The following is a 21,056-nucleotide window of genomic DNA, read 5'->3' as shown; positions in this document are numbered from 1 at the left end:
AATACCATCAAAATTGAGCTTCCTACAATTTCGAACTTCAACTTTTAGATACGGTTTATCCTTCTCCATCAGTATTTTAAAACTAATAGAATTATGGTCGCTGGCCCCAAAGTGCTCTCCCACTGACATCTCAGTCACCTGCCCTGCCTTATTTCCCAAGAGTAGGGCAAGTTTTGCACATTCTCTAGCAGGTACATCCACATACTGAATCAGAACATTTTCTTGTACACACTTAAATTCCTCTCCATCTAAAGCTTTAACATTATGGCCGTCCAGTCAATGTTTGGAAAGTTAAAATCCCCTACCATAACCACCCTATTATTCTGACAGATAACTGAAATTTCCTTATAAATTGTTTCTCAATTTCTCGCTGACTATTAGGGGGTCTATTATACAACCTCAATAAGGTGATCATCCCTTTCTTATTTCTTAGTTCCACCCAAAAAGACTTCCCTGGATGTATTCCCAGGATATCCTCCCTAAGTACAGCAGTAATGCTATGCCTTATCAAATACACCACTCCCCCTCCTCTCTTGCCCCTTCTTTCTGTCCTTCCTGTAGCATTTGTATCCTGGAACATTAAGTTGCCAGCCCTGTCCATCCATGAGCCATGTTTCTGTAATTGCTATGATATCCCAGTCCCATGTTCCTAACCATACCCTGAGTTCATTTGCCTTCTCTGTTAGGCCTCTTGCACTGAAGTAAATGCAGTTTAATGTATCAGTCCTACCTTGTTCTCTGCTTTGTTCCTGCCTGCCCTGACTATTTGACTCGCTCCTTTTCCCAATTGTACCAGTCTCAGATTGATCTCTTTCCTATCTCGCAGGGTCCCTCCCCCCTCACAACATTACTCGTTTAAGTCCTCCCAAGGAGTTCTAGTAAATCTCTCTGCCAGTATATTAGTCCCCTTCCAATTCAGGTGCAATCCATCCTTCTTGTACAGGTCATTTCTACGCCACAGAAGACTCCTGCATTACTTGCCTTCCCCTCATACCTTTCCTAGAGTGAATCCATCTAACTGACTGTATCTGCAGTTTTTTACCCTTTCCAATAACTGCCATCCATCCCTAGCTCTTTCAAATTCCTTATTGCAAGAAATTCCAATGATCGAAAAATGTGAAACCTTCTCTCCTGCACCAGCTCCTCAGCCATGCATTCATTTGCTCTAGGAGAAAGTGAGGACTGCAGATGCTGGAGTACCAGAGTTGAAAAATGTGATGCTGGAAAAACACAGCAGGCCAGACAGCATCCGAGAAGCAGGAGAATTGACGTTTCGGGGATAAGCCCTTCTTCAGGAATTTCTGAAGGGCTTATGCCCGAAACTTCCATTCTCCTGCTCCTCAGATGCTGCCTGGCCTGCTGTGTTTTTCCAGCATCACATTTTTCAATTCAATTGCTCTATCCTTGTATCTCTACCCTCACTAGTTCATAGCACCATGACTATTCCTGATACTCCTTTCATTTTTAAATTCCTGCCTAATTTCCTATATTCTCCATTCAGAATCTCATCCTTTAGCATCCCTATGTCGTTAGTTCCAATGTGTACAATCACCTCCTGCTGGTCCCTCTCCCCATTGCGAACATTCTGCACCCTCTCTCCCCATTGAGAACATTCTGCACCCTCTGGTGGTATCCTTGATCCTGGAACCAAGGAGGCAATACACCACTTTGATTTTTCCTTGTCTGTGCCTTTGTATAGAGAGTACTCTATCACAATTGATCGCTTGGAACCTGACATACCCCTCTTTACATGAGAGCCAGTCTCGATCCAGAAACTTGGCTGTTTGTGTTTCATTCCATCACCCTCCTTCATTTTCTAAAACAGCATACTTGTTTGAAATGGGGATAGCCACAGAAGACTCCTGCACTACCTGCCTACCTTTCCTGGAGTTAACCCATCTACCTGACTGCATCGGTGATTTTTTTTCCCCTTCCAATAACTGCCATCCATCACACCCCTGGCTCTTGCAAATTCCTTATTGCCTCTAACTGCCACTACAACTGATCCATGCTATCTGATAGGATTCTCAGCCAAAGACACTTCCTGCAGACATAATCATCAATAACATGGAAACTCCCTAAACTCCCACATCCGACAGGAAGCGCATATCATTCTAAAGGCCATTCTTGCTCCTTCGCAATCTACAGACCCAGAAAGTAGCACCATAGTTTTGCTCTTAAAAAAAGTGCTCCAGTACTTATGTCTTATATTTTTAAAATTTAATCAAGAGACAGATCTCATTAAAACATATAATCAAGAAAGAACCCACTCTTCTCTCTACTGTAGACTTACAGCAAGTTAACACTTAAAAACTATGTACCTATCTGTTCCTGTGCTGAGAGGTCCCCACACAGGTTCCTCCAAGATCAGCTGTGAATTTTGCCATTTGTTAACTTTTCCTGGAGGCACTCTGATATCCAGAGATATATGAACTCAAACAGCAAAGACAATAACTACATCGATTCACTGCTATGTTAGTTAGCAGTGTAGGTTTCTTTCTCTATCTCTCTCCCTCCCTCACTGACCAAGTGGCCACTACCTTTTGTCCTTTTTAAAGTGCCGTTGTTTTGATCTTTTTCCCCAAAGTTCCTAAACAATTCAACAGCATACAAAACTGTAATTGCTGCTCCTTGAATTTGAGGAAATCACCTGGAACACCTAACATGCCTCAAAAAAACGAGTTAGGAATGACACAACATCAGGTTTTGGTCCAACAGGTTTATTTGGAAGCACTAGCATCGGAACGCTGCTCCTTCAACATTTGGTTGTGGAGTATGATGAAGGAGCAGTGTTCCGAAAGCTAGTGCTTCCAAATAAACCTGTCGGACTATAACCGTGAGTCGCATGAGTTTTAACTTTGCACACCCTGGTCCAACACCAGTACCTCCAAATCAAAAAAGGAGCAACTCTTACAACCAAAACCTTTTCCAGTTTAAAAACAAAATCAGTGATTGTGTAATGGGTAAAAGAAAACCTTCAAATGTATGTAAGAACACATCTGGATATTGAAAGAGAGAAAAAAAAAGTGACTTACAAGACCTTTTCAGAGGGGATTAAAATTCAGCCAAATTTCTGAAGCATCACATGGAGGCCAAACCAAATCAAAATGCCAGATTTTCCTTTTATTTTAAATGGGTTATGGGTTCGAGCGGCTGCTGCTTGACTTGCCTCTGAGTCACCCTTCCCAATGTTGCCATTCGCCCCCACACGTTAGTATGGAGGACTTTGTCGGGTCCACAGGCCTGTTTCTGCCATTTCTTGGTTGATGTCATGTGGTCTGTCCAGTTTCATTGCTTCATTGAGCCATTGTGACTGATACAACAGAGTGGCTTCCTGGGCCATTTTAGAGGGCAGCTGACAGTCAACCACATTGCTGTGGGTCTGGAGTCACATAGGCCAGACCAGGTAGGGATGGCAGATTTCTTTTTCTGAGTGACATTACTGAGCCAGATGAATTTTCCCCAACAATCCAGAATGATTTCCTGGTCATCAGTAGATTTTTTTATTCCAGTTTTTTTAAAAATGGAATAATTTTGGATTAAGTATCTGTATAAATCGTCTAACATTAATATCACCTGGCCATCACTTTTTAAACATTATTTTAAATAAATACATTAAATCAATATCCAATCAATTTGTGATTGCTTTTTATCCTTGAAATTGGTGTTTACTATTGTGAAAAACCTTGCTTTTCTGTTTATGCTGATTGCACATTCCCTTTGAAATAAAGGCCAACATTCCATTTGCCTTCCCTATTACCTGAACTTGTATGCTAGCAGTTTGTGATTCATGTACAAGGAGCAAAACTCCTTTGGGCTTCAACTTCCTGCAATCTTTTTCCATTTAAATAATGTTCAGCTCCTCTATTATTCCTGCAAAAGTGCACAACATCACATTTTCCCACATCATATTCCATATACTCAAGATGGAAGTTTTAAATATTCGTGTATGACTGGAATGAAAGAATGAGTGGTGATCTTATTGAAACATGAGATGTTAATGGGACTGAATGAGGTGGATACCAGGAAGATGTTTGTTCTTCTGTGGCAGACCAAAACTATGGGACACAATTTAAAAATAAGTAATTTCCCTTTTGAGACAAAAATTAGGAGTTTTTTGTTTCTTAGATGGTCATTAGAATGTGAAATTCTCTTTCCATAATGGGAATGGAGGCTTGGTCTTTAACTTTATTCAAGGCTGTGTAAGATAGACTGAGAAGAGAGTCATAGGTTATGGGAGGCAGATAGGTAAGTGGCTTTTTATATCAGATATAAAACCAAAAAAAAACTATTTGTTGATCTGGTGGATTCCACATTGGATGTAGAATAGTAGAGGCCCTCCACACATTTGAGAAAGGGAGGCCTTGAGCTGAGGGAGGGATGAGGAGAGGAAAGGGAGGAGCCTCTGCATTGCCAAGAGGGTGGAGCAGAGAATCGGGAGAGAGAATTGGTTGTGGTGGCATTGAAGGCATTGCAAGTATGGAGCGTGAAAGGTGGGTCCAAATTTGGAGGGTTTAAAATGTACCTGTGGGCCTTGAGGAATGAGATGGTTGGGAAGCCAACAGCTGTAGTAGCGAGTTTGTTTCATTGTATGGTCAAAGAATTGGAGGGCTGAAGAGGTCACGGCACTGTGGCAGTGAGGAAAGGACTCATTGAGTGTACATCTGAGGGAGACAGAGAACTTTTTCCAAAGTGAGCATCCTTTGAAGAGACATTGCAGTGGAACAAACTTTCATCTCTGTAAGATAGGTAAGTGGAGCTGAGATAACACAATTAGCCATGTTCTTATTGAACGATGGAGCAGGTCTGAAAGGCCAAATATCCCAGAGTTTCACTCTATCATTTCAGTGAGCTGCTGTTGCATCCACCGCCGAGTAGCGCTGCATATCACTTTTCACGAGGTTGCTCACTTTCTCAAGGAAGGAGCACACATGCTCAAACTCCGGTTCACTGACCAAGATTGATACATAGATGCTTCCATTGTCCACCAATCTACAATATGTCTGGGAACTCCATCATATTGGAGGAAATCTGCCAGAGAAAGATCCCCTTTGTATTCGGGGGGGTCAGTTTTTGACTGGCCGAACAGCCTTTTTGTGTTGTAGACCTCTGTGATTGTGACCCAAGGCCCAGACATCTCCATCCAGGGAGCATAACTGTATTTATCCTCCCTCCTCTAAGGGGCACTGACAAGGGTACTCTCATTCAGAGGGACCATTAAAAGATGTCATGTCACTAGTTCATACAGTAAAGATATTGTCTCTGCTTCCCTCGCCAATATTTATCCCTCAATCAGTAACAAAAACAGAGCATTCCCTCATTACTGCTTGTGGCATCCTGCTATGTGTAAACTGATCGCTGAATTGAATTGAATTTGCTTTACTGTCACATGTAATCAAATGTGTACAGTGAAAAGTCTATAAATCGCCATTTGCAACACCATACAAAGATACCTTGGTACAATCCTTAGTTACAGGATAGAGAAAGGAAGAAAAAAGTTACACCACAGCAATACACAGTATAACCACAGGTCAGAAAACAAACAAAGACAAAAACAAAGACAAAAAAAAAAGACAAATATCACAGTCTCTCTTCAAAGGCTCTCCACAGCAGGGCACTTCCATGTGGTCTGAATGCTGGCTGCTGCCATGCTCTACAATGGGCTATCTCCACTTCCACACCGGCCCCCTGTTCTGGTCACTGCTGTCCCTGCTCCTGTCTCTGGTGTCTCCACCGACCTCACTTCAGAGGCCGGGGCTGGGTGTCCGAGGCCGAGAGACAGAAGGAGAGAATGAGAAAGAAAAGAAAAACTTGAAACCAAACAGGTGGAGGAGCTCTGGCTAGAGCCTCCTACTCCACTGCCATCTTACCAGAGTTTGTGAACAATACAACAGAGAATGCATTTCATTCCTGATGCAAGGACTTTTGCCTGAAACGTCGATTTTCCTTCTCCTTGGATGCTGCCTGACCTGCTGTGCTTTTCCAGCACCACTCTAATCTAGACTCTGATTTCCAGCATCTGCAGTCCTCACTTTTGCATTTCAAAAGGGTACTTGGTGAGCTGTAAAGCACTTTGACCTAACTGGAATTCATTGCTTTATAAATGCAAGCTTTCTTGTTTATTTTTCTAGTGTCTTTTATTAATCATTCAAAAGTCAGGTGAAAACAATGACTGTTTATTAATGAGGAAACAGATAACCATCTAAAGTAAATCTTAACACAACAGGACTTGACTCAGCATCCTTCTTTCTCACAAGTAAGCAACAGGAATCAGCAATAATTTGAATCTTCAGCAGTACCTACCATTAATTCCCTGAATATAACTTATTTTCAGAAGGATTTGTGAATGATCCACAGGAACAGTTTAACATCATCACTCCGTCCCACTCCTTTATTCACCCCATTAGACTAGAATGATCAGTCCATCCGGCTTATCCACGCACAGATTTTCTCCTTTCCTCCTTCTGCCTCCAGACCTAGCTACAGGCAGGGAATTAAATCTTTCTGGTTTTCAGTATGAATCATACCTAAATGCTTCCTGAAATATGACACATGCCAAAGTTTCTCAAACTTCATTCACAACGTAGGTGTTCCAGGTGTTCAATAAAGGTAGTGAGTAGCACTCTAAAAATAATGAGCAGGGTTTTGCTCAAAGTGCCAGCCTGAGGTTTGAACACTGTCCTATCGGTCATCACGGCCTTGCCATCTTTTGATTTGATGATTGGTTAGAAAATATAAAACAACCTGTAAGAGTCATAGAGTTATACAGCAAGAAAACAGACCCATTGGTCCAACTCGTTCATGCCAACAAGATATCCGATATTAATCTAGTGCCATTTGCCAGCATTTGGCACATATCCATCTAAGACCTTTCTATTTATACACCAATCTAGATGCCTGATAAACGTTGTAATTGCACCCACCTCCACCACTTCCTCTGGCAGTCCATTCCACACAGACACCATCCTCTGCATGAAAAAGTTGCCCCTCAGGTCCATTTTATATCTTTCCCCTCTCACCCTAACCTATGCCTTCCCCTAGCCTGGGGGATAAGACCTTGGCTATTCACCCCATCCCTCATGATTTTATAAAACCTCTATAAGGTTACCCCTCAGCTTCTGACACTCCAGGGATATTACAACACATTTGTGGAGCAGTGGGACTTGAACCTGGGTCTCCAGGCTTAGAGGCAGTGACACTACCATTGTACCACAAAGATCATTTTGTAAACGTGAATAAATTAATCTCTAATGCTGGATTTTCAGTTACATTATCTATTTTTCTATGATATTCTAAAAGTGAGATTTTGAAAATAACAGAAGGACAGATTAACTTTTTGAGGAGGTCGAATCTTGCTGGTGTATGATGCCCCAGGTTCTAACCAATCAACATAAGAGGTTCTCACGTTTGAGAGAGCCTAGACAACAATGGTCAGCAGGTTTTTTTCAACCAGGACAACACCAAATACCAACAGATATCATTGTCCAACTGGAATCGGTGTTGGTAAATAGGGCAGAAACACAAGTCCACCAACTTGTCAATGTTCTTTCAAAGTTCCACACTGACTTCCTCGCATTTTATGATTCTTTTAGGATTTGTACTTTGAAATTGGCCCAGCATACTGGCTGGGTTTGGGAGGGGGGATGCTCTTCAGAGGCTCAGTGCAGACTTGATGGGCTGAAGAGACTCTTTCTGTACTCCACGGATTCTATGGCCTTGCAATTGCTGGGATTATCCTTACAACGTTTGTTAGAAGAAGGTTGAAATGTTTGCAATCCTCCAGGCCTCTGGCTCATTCCTCGAGTCCAGGGAAGACTGAAAGATTGTGGCTGGTATCTCTACAATGTTTAGTCTCACTTCCTTCAATCTCCTTGGACGCATCTCATCCAACACTGGTGTCTTACCAACATTAAGTACCAACAACCTATCCAAGAAGTCTTCCTTGTAAACTTTGAACCTTCTCTGTCACCATGGCTTGGGCAACATCCTCGTCTTTTGTGAAGACAGATACCAAGTATTCATTTAACACCTGAACTCTGGCAGTTGCCTTCATGTTTTAATCTTCTTGTTGGTTTTGAAGAAGGGTCACTCGACCTAGTACATTAACTCTTTTTTTTCTCTCAACAGATGCTGCCAGACCTGCTGAGTTTCTCCAGTGATTTCTACTTTCATTCCTTTATTTCAGTGTTTGATATTCTCCATTCCTCCTTTAACCACTCCTACTGTTTCTGTGCCGATAGAAGATGAAGGTATTTCCCTTTAGGTTAGCTGCTAGTTTTCTTCCATAATTTCTCTTTGCTTCTCTTATTTGGTTTTCCACCTTCTCCCTAAACCTTCAGTATTCCCGTTGATTCTCAATTGTATTTCCAGCTTTACACTGGTCATGATCAAACATTTTCTTTCTCCTGCTAATTTCTACCTCCTTTGTCATCCAGGGAATTCTGAATTTGTTTATCCTACCTTTTCCATTAGAGGGAATATATTTCACCATATCTGAACTGTTGCTTTTTACAGGTAGCCCATTGTTCTGTTATAGTTTTTCATGGCAACCTCTTTCTCTAGTCAATCCTGCTCAACTCTTCTTACTCCATTACAGTCAGCTCTCAGAGTCATAGAGATGTACAGCATGGAAATAGACCCTTCGGCCCAACCAGTCAATGCTGACCAAATATCCCAACCCAATCTAGTCCCACCTGCCAGCACCCGGCCCATATCCCTCCAAACCCTTCCTATTCATATACCCATCCAAATGCCTCTTAAATGTTGCAATTGTACCAGCCTCCACCACATCCTCTGGCAGCTCGTTCCATACACGTACTACCCTCTGCATGAAAAAGTTGCCCCGAGGTCTCTTTTATATCTTTCCCCTCTCACCCTAAACTTATGCCCTCTAGTTCTGGACTCCCCACCCCAGGGAAAAGACTTTGTCTATTTACCCTATCCATGCCCCCCAAAATTTTGTAAACCTCTATAAGGTCACCCCTCAGTCTCCGATGCTCCAGGGAAAACAGCCCCAGCCTGTTCAGCCTCTCCCTGTAGCTCAGATCTTCCAACCCTGGCAACATCTTTGTAAATCTTTTCTGAACCCTTTCAAGATTCTCAACATCTTTCAGATAGGAAAGAGACCAGAATTACACGCAATATTCCAACATTGGCCTAACCAATGTCCTGTATAGCCACAACATGACCTCCCAACTCCTGTACTCAATACTCTGACCAATAAAGGAAAGCATACCAAACGCCTTCTTCACTATCCTATCTACCTGCGACTCCACTTTCAAGGAGCTATGAACCTGCACTCCAAGGTGTCTTTGTTCAGCAACACTCCCTAGGACCTTATAATTAAGTGTATAAGTTCTGCTAAGATTTACTTTCCCAAAATGCAGCACCTCGCATTTATCTAAATTGAACCCCATCTGCCACGTCTCTGCCCATTGGCCCATCTGGTCCAGATCCAGTTGTAATCTGAGGTAACCATCTTCGCTGTTCACTACACGTCCAATTTTGGTGTTATCTGCAAACTTACTAACTGTACCTCTTATGCTCACAGCCAAGTCATTTACATAAATGACAAAAAAAAGAGTGGACCCAGCACTGATCCTTGTGGCACTCCACTGGTCACAGGCCTCCAGTCTGAAAAACAACCCTCCACCACCACCCTCTGTCTTCTACCTTTGAGCCAGTTCTGTATCCAAATGGCTAGTTCTCCCTGTATTCCATGAGATCTAACCTTGCTAATCAGTCTCCCATGGGGAACCTTGTCGAACACCTTATGCAAGTCCATATAGATCACATCTACTGCTCTGCCCTCATCAATCTTCTTTGTTACTTCTTCAAAAAACTCAATCAAGTTTGTGGGACATGATTTCCCACGCACAAAGCCATGTTGACTATCCCGAATCAGTCCTTGCCTTTCCAAATACATGTACATCCTGTCCCTCAGGATTCCCTCCAACAACTTGCCCACCACCGAGGTCAGGCTCACCAGTTTATAGTTCCCTGGCTTGTCTTTACCGCCCTTCTTAAACATTTGCCAACCTCCAGTCTTCCGGCAGCTTACCTGTAAAATATCGATGATTCAAATATCTCAGCAAGAGGCCTAGCAATCACTTCTCTAGCTTCCCACAGAGTTCTTGGTTACACCTGATCAGGTCCTGGGGATTTATTCACCGTTAACCATTTCAAGACATCCAGCGCTTCCTCCTCTGTAATCTGGACATTTTGCAAGATGCCACCATCTATTTCCCTCCAGTCTATAGCTTCCATTTCCTTTTCCACAGTAAATACTGATGCAAAATATTCATTTAGTATCTCCCCGATTTTCTGTGGCTCCACACGAAGGCCGCCTTGCTGATCTTTGAGGGGCCCTATTCTCTCACTAGTTACCCTTTTGTCCTTAATATATTTGTAAAACCCCCTTTGGTTTCTCCTTAATTCTATTTGCTAAAGCTATCTCATGTCCCCGTTTTGCCCTCCTGATTTCCCTCTTAAGTATACTCCTACTTCCTTTATACTCTTTTAAGGATTCACTCGATCTATCCTGTCTGTACCTGACATATGCTTCCTTCTTTTTCTTAACCAAACCCTCAATTTCTTTAATCATCCAGCATTCCCTATACCTACCAGCCTTCCCTTTCACCCTGACAGGAATATACTTTCTCTGGATTCTTGTTAGCTCATTTCTGAAGGCTTCCCATTTTCCAGCCATCCCTTTAACTGTGAACATCTGCCTCCAATCAGCTTTCGAAAGTTCTTGCTTAATACCGTCAAAATTGGCCAATCTCCAATTTAGAACTTCAACTTTTAGATCTGGTTTATCCTTTTCCATCACTATTTTAAAACAAATAGAATTATGGTCGCTGGCCCAAAGTGCTCCCCCACTGACACCTCAGTCAACTGTCCTGCCTTATTTCCCAAGAGTAGGTCAAGTTTTGCACCTTCTCTAGTAGGTACATCCACACACTGAATCAGAAAATTGTCTTGTACACACTTGAAAAATTCCTCTCCATCTAAACCTTTAACACTATGGCAGTCCGAGTCTATGTTTGGAAAGTTAAAATCCCCTACCATAACTACCCTATTATTCTTACAGATAGCTGAGATCTCCTTGCAAGTTTGTTTCTCAATTTCCCTCGGGGGTCTATAATACAATCTCAATAAGGTGATCATCCCTTTCTTATTTCTCAGTTCCACCCAAATAACTTCCCTGGATGTATTTCTGGGAATATCTTCCCTCAGCACAGCTGTAATGCTATCCCTGATCAAAAATGCCACTCCCCCTTCTCTCTTGCCTCCCTTTCTATCCTTCCTGTAGCATTTGTATCCTGGAACATTAAGCTGCCAGTCCTGTCCATCCCTGAGCCATGTTTCTGTAATTGCTATGATATCCCAGTCCCATGTTCCTAACCATGCCCTGAGTTCATCTGCCTTCCCTGTTAGGCCCCTTGCATTGAAATAAATGCAGTTTAGTTTATTAGTCCTACCTTGTCCTTATCTGCCCCGACTGTTTGACTCACTTCTGTTCTCAGCTGTGCCCGTCTCAGATCAATCTCTTTCCTCACTATCTCCCTGGGTGTCCCACCCCCCATCTTACTAGCTTAAATCTTCCCAAGCAGTTCTAGCAAATCTCCATGCCAGTATATTAATCCCCTTCCAATTTAGGTGCAATCCGTCCTTCTTGTACAAGTCACTTTTACCCCAAGAGAGATTCCAATGATCCAAAAATGGGAATCCTTCTCCCATACACCAGCTCCTCAGCCATGCATTCATCTGCTCTATCCTCCTATTCGTGCCCTCACTACCTCGTTGCACTGGGAGTAATCCAGATATTACTACCCTTGAGGACCTCCTTTTTAAATTTCTGCCTAACTGTCTGTAATCTCCCTTCAGAATCTCAACCTTTTCCCTTCCTAAATCTTTGGTTCTAATGTGGACAATGACCTATTGCTGGCCCCTCTCCCCCATGAGAACATTCTGCACCCTCTCTGAGACATCCTTGATCCTGGCACCAGGGAAACAACACACCATTCTTTTGTTTCTCTGCTGGCCACAGAAACTTCTGTCTGTACCTCTGATTACAGAATCCCCTAACACAATTGATCGCTTGGAAGCCAACGAACCCCTCGTTGCATTAGAGCCAGTCTCAACACCAGAAACTTGGCTGGTCGTGCTACGTTCCGCTGAGAATCCATCACCCCCGACATTTTCCAAAATAGCATACCTGTTTGAAATGGGTATATCCACAAAAGACTCCTGCCCTAGGTGCTGACCGGTCTCACCCTTCCTGGAGTTAACCCATCTATGTGACTGTATCTGAGACTTTCCCCCCTTTCTATAACTGCCATCCATCACATACTGTTGCTGTTGCAAATTCCTCATCGCTTCTATTTGTCTCTCCAACCGATCCACTCGATCTGATAAGATTCACATCCAACAGCATTTATGGCAGATATAATCCGCAGTAATCCTTAAACTCTCTTTAAACTCCCACATCTGACAAGAAGTACATATCACTGCAAAGGCCATTTTTGCTTCTTCAAAATCTACAGACCCAGAAAAAAACACCGTCTTATTCCTCTACAAACACTGCCCCAGGTTAAATTAATAGCTATGGCTTATATTTTAAGTTTAATCAAGAGACTTCTCTCCAAAAACATATAATCAAGAAAAAATCCACTATACTCACTACTGCAGCCTTTCTCTTGGACAGACTTAAAACAATGAATAACTTATCTGATTCTGTGCTGTGAACTTCGCCCAACAGTTCCTCCAAGATTAGTTGTGAATTTCACTGTTCCACCAATTCATTATTCTCACCCTGAATTGTTGCATGTCATTCTCCATCTTTTAAAACAATGATCACGATGGGTGGCACGGTGACTCAATGGTTAGCACTGCTGCCTCATAGCACCAGAGTCCCAGGTTCGATTCCAGACCTCGGGTGTCTGCCTGTGTGGAGTCTGCACGGGTTTCCTCTGGGTACTCCCGTTTCCACCCACCGTTCAAAAATGTGCAGGTCAGGCAAGTTGGCCATGTTAAATTGCCCATAGTGTTAGGTGCATTAGTTGGAGGGAAATGGGTCTGGGTGGGTTACTCTTCGGAGGGTCGGTGTGGAGTTGTTGGGCCGAAGGGCCTGTTTCCACACTGTAGGGAATCTAATCTAATTTATTTCTGAAATGTTCTTTCAGACACTTGATCCACTTGGCTCATCTCATTTCCAAGGACCAGGCCCTACTGGAACACTTAAAGTCATAGAAATGTTAGCATGGAAACAGACCCTTCGGTCCAACCCAACCATGCTGACCAGATATCCCAACCCAATCTAGTCCCACCTGCCAGCACCCGACCCATATCCCTCCCAATCCTTCCTCTTCATATACCCAAACAAATGCCTCTTAAATGTTGCAACTGTACCAACCTCCACCACTTCCTCTGGTAGATCATTCCATACACGTACCACTCTGTGTATGAAAACATTGCCCCGTAGGCTTTTTATATCTTTCCCCTCTCACCCTAAACCTATGTCCTCCAGTTCTGGGCTCCCTGACCCCTATTTATCCTATCCATGCCCCTCATAATTTTGTAAACCTCTAGAAGGTCACCCTCAGCCTCCGATGCTCCAGGGAAAACAGCCCCAGCATATTCAGCCTCTCCCCACAGCTCAAATCCTCCAACCCTGGCAACATCCTTGTAAATCTTTTCTGAACCCTTTCAGGTTTCACAATATCTTTCTGATAGGAAGGAAACCAGAATTACACGCAATATTCCAACAGTGGCCTAATCAATGTCCTGTACAGCAGCAACATGACCTTCCAACTCCTGTACTCAATACTCTGAGCAATAAAGGAAAGCATACCAAACCCGCCTTCTTCACTATCCTATCTACCTGCAACTCCACTTTCAAGGAGCTATGAACCTGTACTCCAAGGTCTCTTTGTTCAGCACATTCTCTAGGACCTTACCATTAAGTGTATAAATCCTGCTAAGATTTGCTTTCCCAAAATGCAGCACCTCGCATTTATCTGAATTAAACTCCATCTGCCATTTCTCAGCTCATTGGCCCATCTGATCAAGATCCCGTTGTAATCTGAGGTCACCTTCTTTGCTGTCCACTACACCTCCAATTTCGGTGTCATCTGCAAACTTAATAACTATACCTCTTATGCTCGCATCCAAATCATTTATATAAATGATGAAAAGTAGTGGACCCAGCACCAATCCTCCAGCTCAGACTTTTCCTTATTCCTGCTCACCGCTTGTACAAAATAGAATCCAATGCCTTAGGTTCCTGATGCTAAATATGAGAAACTGATTTTTACATTATTGATCATTGAAAGAACAGCTGATCTTTGCAGTTGAGCCAAGAATAAATGCTTAGCCAATAAAGTGGAATACAACAAATGACTTTACATAAGCAAAATATTGCAGATGTTGAAAATCTAAAACACAATCAGAAAACGTGATAAGTATTCATCAGATCTGGTGACACTGGTGATGGTAAACAGAATTAACACTTCTGGTTGATGGCCTTTCATCAGAACTGGGCAAAGTATGAAATGTCTGTTTCCATGCTGTACATCTCTTTGACAGATTAAGATGTGGAGAATTGGAAGAAGGGTTTTTAAAAAGGGCAGATCGGTAACAGGATGGAGGGCAGGAAAGACTACATATAACAAATAGTTCATACAAGAACTGATATTAGAACAGATAAGCATGACAAACACAGTCCAGTGACAAGGGCAGGGTAATAATTTGGTTACTAGAATAATATGATAATTTAGAGAACATGCATCTTGAAATTAACAGGAATCTTCAATAAAATTAATCACGAAGCTATCAGATTCAGAGTAAAATCCCTACTAGTTCATTCTTTTCCTTCAGGGAAGCCAATCTGCCTTTCCAGATCTATACATGAATTTAGTCCCTCACTAATCTCCTTAACTTTTGACTTGATCTCTGAAAGCCAACACCACCTTCTCAGGGGAAATATGGGTGGACAATACATGCCAGTTTTGCTAACAACATCCACTGTGCAAAAATGAACGTACTGAAAAAAGATTTCAATGCTGACAAAGGGTCACCAATCCGAAAGGTTAACTTAGTTTGTCTCTTCGTAGATGTTTCCAGATGTGTTGAGCATTCGCAGTTTTTACTTTTCAATTTGAAGAAATTACAGTAATTTGTTTTTATATCAGATTTGAACATACCCATTTCATAGTTTTCCACACACTTACTTCAAAAGGTAGACAACTAACTGCACGCTGATGAGCAAAGAAAACAGCCGGGCCTGTTGATTCAAAGTGTTCGCTGACTAATGGGTGATGGGGGTTGGGTAGAAGCTAATACCAGTTAATTATCAAATTAAAGTAAATGTAAAGTATTAGGTGAATATGCCAAATGCTCATTCTGACATGCATCAAGTCTGACTGAGTCATAAATCACTGTTTATTAAACACAGTTGGATACATTTGATTCGGTTCAATTCTACAGTCACTTTTTCTCCAGGCTGAAAAGCGATATGAATAAATTTAGATTAGATTATTTACAGTGTGAAAACAGGCTCTTCGGCCCAACAAGTCCACACCGACCTGCCAAAGCACCACCCACCCAGACCCATTCCCCTACATTTACCCCTTCACCTAACACTAAGAGCAATTTAGCATGGCCAATTCACCTAACCTGCACATTTTTGGATTGTGGGAGGAAACTGGAGCACCCGGAGGAAACCCACGCAGAACAGGGAGAATGTGCAAACTCCATACAGAGATTTGCCTGAGGCGGGAATTGAACCCAGGTCTCAGGCACTGAGAGGCAGCAGTGCTAACCACTGAGCCACCGTGCCGCCCACAAACTTTAATTTGAGAAAAATTTGTAAAATCAAGAACAGTCTAGCTTTAAGAGGGAATACATGTCAAAGCATGACTATGAAACAGCCTGTTTTTGGGTGGAAACAAAAAGCTATGTGTTTCCTTAAATTTGCAAACTAACTGACTGACAAATAATTTTAAAAGTACTGAGTGTTGCTGTAAGCCTAGAAAAGTGGTAAAATAAGTCCCTTTTCCACTTTTTAACACTTCTGTATTAAAGAGCTGTGCCCATGCACATGCAGACCAATCTAACAGTTTACCTGTTTTGGGTTTGTGCATAATATTTCCCTAATAAATGGCCAGGTGCATATGGTTGTAACTTTTCACAAGATGGGAGAAATCCTCACTTTAGTAAATCAATAATGAAACACAGTCAAGTTCTCTGCAGCATCTGACTGGCTGCAAAATATAGGTGGTTATTGAGGTAGGTGATGAGAAAGGGCACAAAGAATCGCAGCTTTCTCTGATTTTTCGCACCCAACCTCCAATGCACAATCCATCCATCAACAGACTCAGTGAAGCAAACCATACAAAGTGCATCGGAGTGAATCATAGCTGAAGCCCTTTTTACAGCAGTAGCTGCCATATTACAGTCAATCAACACAGTTCAAATCTCCAAAGCCACTAAGTTACAAAGCTACTGGGTGAAGAGTACAAATAAAGTTGGTGCCTAGTGGGTAAGAGGATTATTTGCCAGGTGGGCAAGGAAGAGACGTGGTAGGTGGATGTGGGGGTTTAGGGCAGATAAATTGTTGAGGGGATGGGGGACAGATTAAGGGGGTAAGTGAGGGTGTCAGATGGGTATTAGATTAGATTAGATTTGGATTAGATTCCCTACAGTGTGGAAACAGGCCCTTCGACCAACAAGTTCACACCAACCCTCCGAAGAGTAAACCACCTGGACCTATTCCCCTACCCTATATTTACCCCTGACTAATGCACCTAACACTACTGAGAATTTAGAATGGCCAATTCACCTGATCTGCACATCTTTGGATTGTGGGAGGAAACCGGAGCACCCGGAGGAAACTTATTCAGACACTGGGAGAATGTCTGTGTGGAGTTTGCACAGTCGTTTGAGGTGGGAATTGGACCCGGGTCCCAGGTGCTGTGAGGCAACAGTGCTAACCACTGAGCCTCTGTGCTGTCCCATAGTGGCTCAGTGGGTATATTGGAAGGTAGGTGGGCGAATGGAGAGGGTGGTATGGGTTATAGTGGGGAGCACAGGGAGATGAGAAGCAGGAAGGTCTGGGTGAATGAAAGGACTGGGGTGGTCAATTTTGTATAGTTACTCGGAAATCTACACAGATTTTAATTTCACCGTCATTTCCTGGGTAACTGGATAACTCTGACCATTAACACAGAGTTGGAATCTTTTTGGAAGGTTCCATACACCGGGTAACTGCCCACTGAAAGTTTAAATTTCCCAGACAATTACTATATAGGTCAACAAGTTGGGGATTTCCAAGGAATTTATAATGTACCTTCCAAGGTAGTTCCATTCCTCAACTATGTGCAAACTGGAAGTCAGAATAAACATTTTACATGGACAGTGGTTAGAATGTGGAATTTTCAAACACAAGGAGAAGCCAAGGTGAACAGCACAGATGGCATTTAAGGACAAACTAGAAAAGCAAGTGAGACAGAATGGAACAGAAGGACATCTTGACAGATTGAGGAAGAGTGGAAAGAAGCTCATGTGGAGCATAAGCACTCATGTGAAGCTCCTGGACCAATGTCTGTTTTTTTTACATTTACAATAATACTCCATAAAAAGGAGATCTGGAAAACAAGTACAGAAGCAAATAATGAATTTGCCACAGGACCATATTTGAAATTTACTTTCTAAATGATTTAATAATGTAAAATATAACCTACTCGGTGTCACAAGCTTCATTCTGTTCCAAAAATTTCAAAAGTAGTCAAGCGCAAGATACTGCGAGATTAGTCAACCTAGTTTCGTCAGGCAAACAGCCAGCAGTTAAAAGTGTGCATGAACCTCATCATGGGATCAAATGGAATTAAGTCATAATTCCAATGCAAACAGATGTTTTATCTCACGGGAGCTTGAGTTACTGCCAGAGGTGAGTTTGGGATAAAGTCACAGCCACCTTAAAACCCAAATTAATCACATCATAGATGTTTCGAAGAACAAGGAGCATTTCACATGCAGATTCCATTCGAACCACACTGATCGAGTTAGGTTTCTCTTTGCAGTCAGGCATTAAACCATTAGCTGTCTGGGTGCCTCAGTCCACACTTTGCCCACATTAAGCATTTATTTTTACAAAATGCTTAATGTTTTGATTTCCTGGTTATTGAGAAGAAATGTCTTGATATTCAAGAGGGAAAAAAGGCTCTATAACTGAAAGTTTCCTATTTGCTTTACTGTTGTGTGTGCCATTAGGAACTTCCTAAAAGGAACTACAAGGCAATTAGGTTAGTATTACACAAGGTTGATCATCATGCTACATATTCTGCTTTTGCATTTTTCACCCACGACTAAATTTAACTGAGTAATTTTAATTGAATTGATGACCAAGGACATGTTATTCTCCACCTTTGAGGGAGAATCAAAAATGAGGTGGGCATCAACAGATGTTTCCAATGCTTGACACATCACAAATAGATGCTAACAGTTGAACTGTGCATGCTAACCTGCTTACAACACGGAATTAAAACAAAACGCAGGTTTTGGGTCATATAGGATTTGCTTGATCACTGGAAGCTCTTGCAGTGAACCTGAGCAAGCACTGGTAAAAAGAATAAACTCCAACAATACTCATTTGGCTCCAGATTCAGATCGGTGCAGGCATCTCTTACTTTAAAACATTGGTTATCTAAACAATGAACAATTAAAATTAAAAACCCATTGAAGTCTTCACTCCATTTTTGCAAACCTACTCCAGTCTGAATTTGTAAGTAATTGCTCTTCAGTGAAGTCAATTAATACCTCACTTGAATCAACCGCTTCAGGAGAGACTTGTCATTTACTGGATTTGAACAATTACAGTCATAATCTTACCACATTCAGTTATTGAGGATGATGTTTTTTTGAAGATTTTGAGGTAATCAGAGGTACACTGCAAATCTAGGTCTCCAAATTTGACAAAAATGTTCTTTCCTTCAGGCACTTGGATTTGCCACTCACACAAGGTATGGTTTGGGTAGGTTCCAGGATAATTCCTTGATGTCAACGTCCCACTGTCAGGGCCTAACAGCGTATGACCACATCCATCTCCTGTTAAAACAGGTCATCAGTCAAAAAATGAAATACTTGACATTGTGTGTTCTTTTCTAGATTTTGGTAGACTTAATTTTTCTCTAAATACTAATCTATTTAAAGGTCATTTAGCATGCAGTCAAAAATCAAACTTCATCTAATTTGTGTCCTGGGGCAAAGGAGGGATTGGAATGACATTGAAGTGAGCTATTCACAACCATTTTAATAACAAATTATATATAACATGATTCTTAATTGGTGGATAATACAGTACAAAAAGTGCTATCACAAAAAAAATTAGGAAGAAACCTCTTCAATCTAAACTCTATCCAAATTCACCGAAAAAAGGTAGCTTCCATTGAAAGCAATGCACGTCCCTGAACTGAATCTCAGTTGGAATGATTGCATGGAATATTTGGGAATACTGGTAGTTCCCTTATAATGTTATAGTTGCGTTCTAGCTTAATTTAAAACAAAAAAAAAATCACTTAATAGAAATAATGGGGCTTTGGGAAAATTGGGGTTGGGGCAGACCAGCAACAAATATCACGCACAATTGCTCAAAAATCACCCAAAAATCTAACACAAAAAGTGTAGCACAGTCTGAAATGAAGGTTGAAATCATATTTATTAATAAAACAAAAAGTAAATTTAACACAGTACATTTAAAAAATGTAAGAAGAAAGCTGCTCTCTGTACAGTACCTCTCACAGAAAGCTGCTCTGTTGGCAGCTGACATTGGTGCATGCACAGAATGAAGCACACAAACCCAACCCCGCTGGAATTATGCTGCTGTGAACAGAGGTAAATGTTCCAGAAAATACCGTTCCCTAATTCTTCAGCAATGTTATAGCTGAAACAGGCAGCCAAAATGCACATTATCCCAGAACAACCTGTAGTGTATTCATGTTTAACAATCTACTTTTGTACCCACTGGTGCCCACACCAGAAATGGAATGGGTTTCCCCAAAATTCCCCACAACTAAAATTACCAATTTCCCTCAACATACGCTGTTAACCACTAAAAGCCGGGTGAGAAACCTAACTTGAATAAATCAAATACTTGATGCCAAAACTACTAATTAATCTTACTACAAAAAATGTACAAGCTGAGGCAAGTTAAATCAAAATCACAGCAGATCCAAATATTTCAAACAGTTCACTCAGATAAAAGTAAGAATGTGTTTGCAGTTCTTAAGTGTACTTTTCTCTAAATCCTTGTTTAAGTAGTTTTTCACGTACATGGCACCACTGCTCCAAAGAATTCTAAATTAGTATATACCCTGGGAATGAGGTTGCTCTGAATGAAAATAGTGAGAGGCAACAGTAATGTAATAATATCTTGTCCAAGTTACCCCTCTCACTTATAATTTTAAAACTGTTCTTTGCTTAATCCGATTTTATATAGGTTATTGGTAATCAATACAATAATTTACAGCAATTTGGGAAGCAGGGTCGGTTGGTGTTTGAACTCTGCAGTAGAGTCTAAGAAGCTGGGATACATTGCCTCAGACCTACAGCACATTCACTGGCAGGAAGCATGTTATTTCTAGTGACAAATTTACAAAAGCAGTTTTGATTAGAAACATGTAAGTATATAACAGAAAAATGTAACAAGAACCTTGCAGCAGGAATAAAAAAGAGCTTGGTAGACAGGACGTGATATGGATGCAAGATTTGTTGAAAACAAGAAAGAATAGTCAACGTAGAGAATTGATTTAGCAGGACAGAACTGAATGAATTGATCTAACAGAACAATTCTGAAATAAAGCTTATATATGTTGGGAAGAGACAGAAATTAAATGTTTAGATTTATATACCTGAGGTGGACAGAAATGTGTGGTGGGGAATTTCTGAGATTAGACTGTTAACAGCTGCTATATTTAAAAATTATTATTAAAAGAATCCTATTTTTCAATATCAGCGCCTATGTATGTAACTAGTTAGGTAGTTTGGACCAGATCTAT

At 41.4% G+C, this 21,056-nt stretch overlaps 1 protein-coding gene across 1 annotated transcript in view; it reads right to left on the bottom strand.

The window, feature by feature from the left end:
* dcbld1 (discoidin, CUB and LCCL domain containing 1) overlaps window positions 1–21,056 on the bottom strand; it is a 106,444-nt gene that overhangs the window by 64,941 nt on the left and 20,447 nt on the right. The window contains exon 2 of the mRNA XM_072555827.1: window positions 18,892–19,107. Within this exon, the coding sequence (XP_072411928.1) occupies window positions 18,892–19,107 (216 nt within the window). The remainder of the gene's footprint in view (window positions 1–18,891; window positions 19,108–21,056) is intronic.

The sequence above is a fragment of the Chiloscyllium punctatum genome, chromosome 3 (assembly GCF_047496795.1).
Source record: "Chiloscyllium punctatum isolate Juve2018m chromosome 3, sChiPun1.3, whole genome shotgun sequence".
In the NCBI taxonomy this organism is placed as follows: domain Eukaryota; kingdom Metazoa; phylum Chordata; class Chondrichthyes; order Orectolobiformes; family Hemiscylliidae; genus Chiloscyllium; species Chiloscyllium punctatum.
The sequence above is the reverse complement of the archived record's forward strand: the minus strand, read 5'-3'. Positions and strand labels throughout refer to the sequence as shown.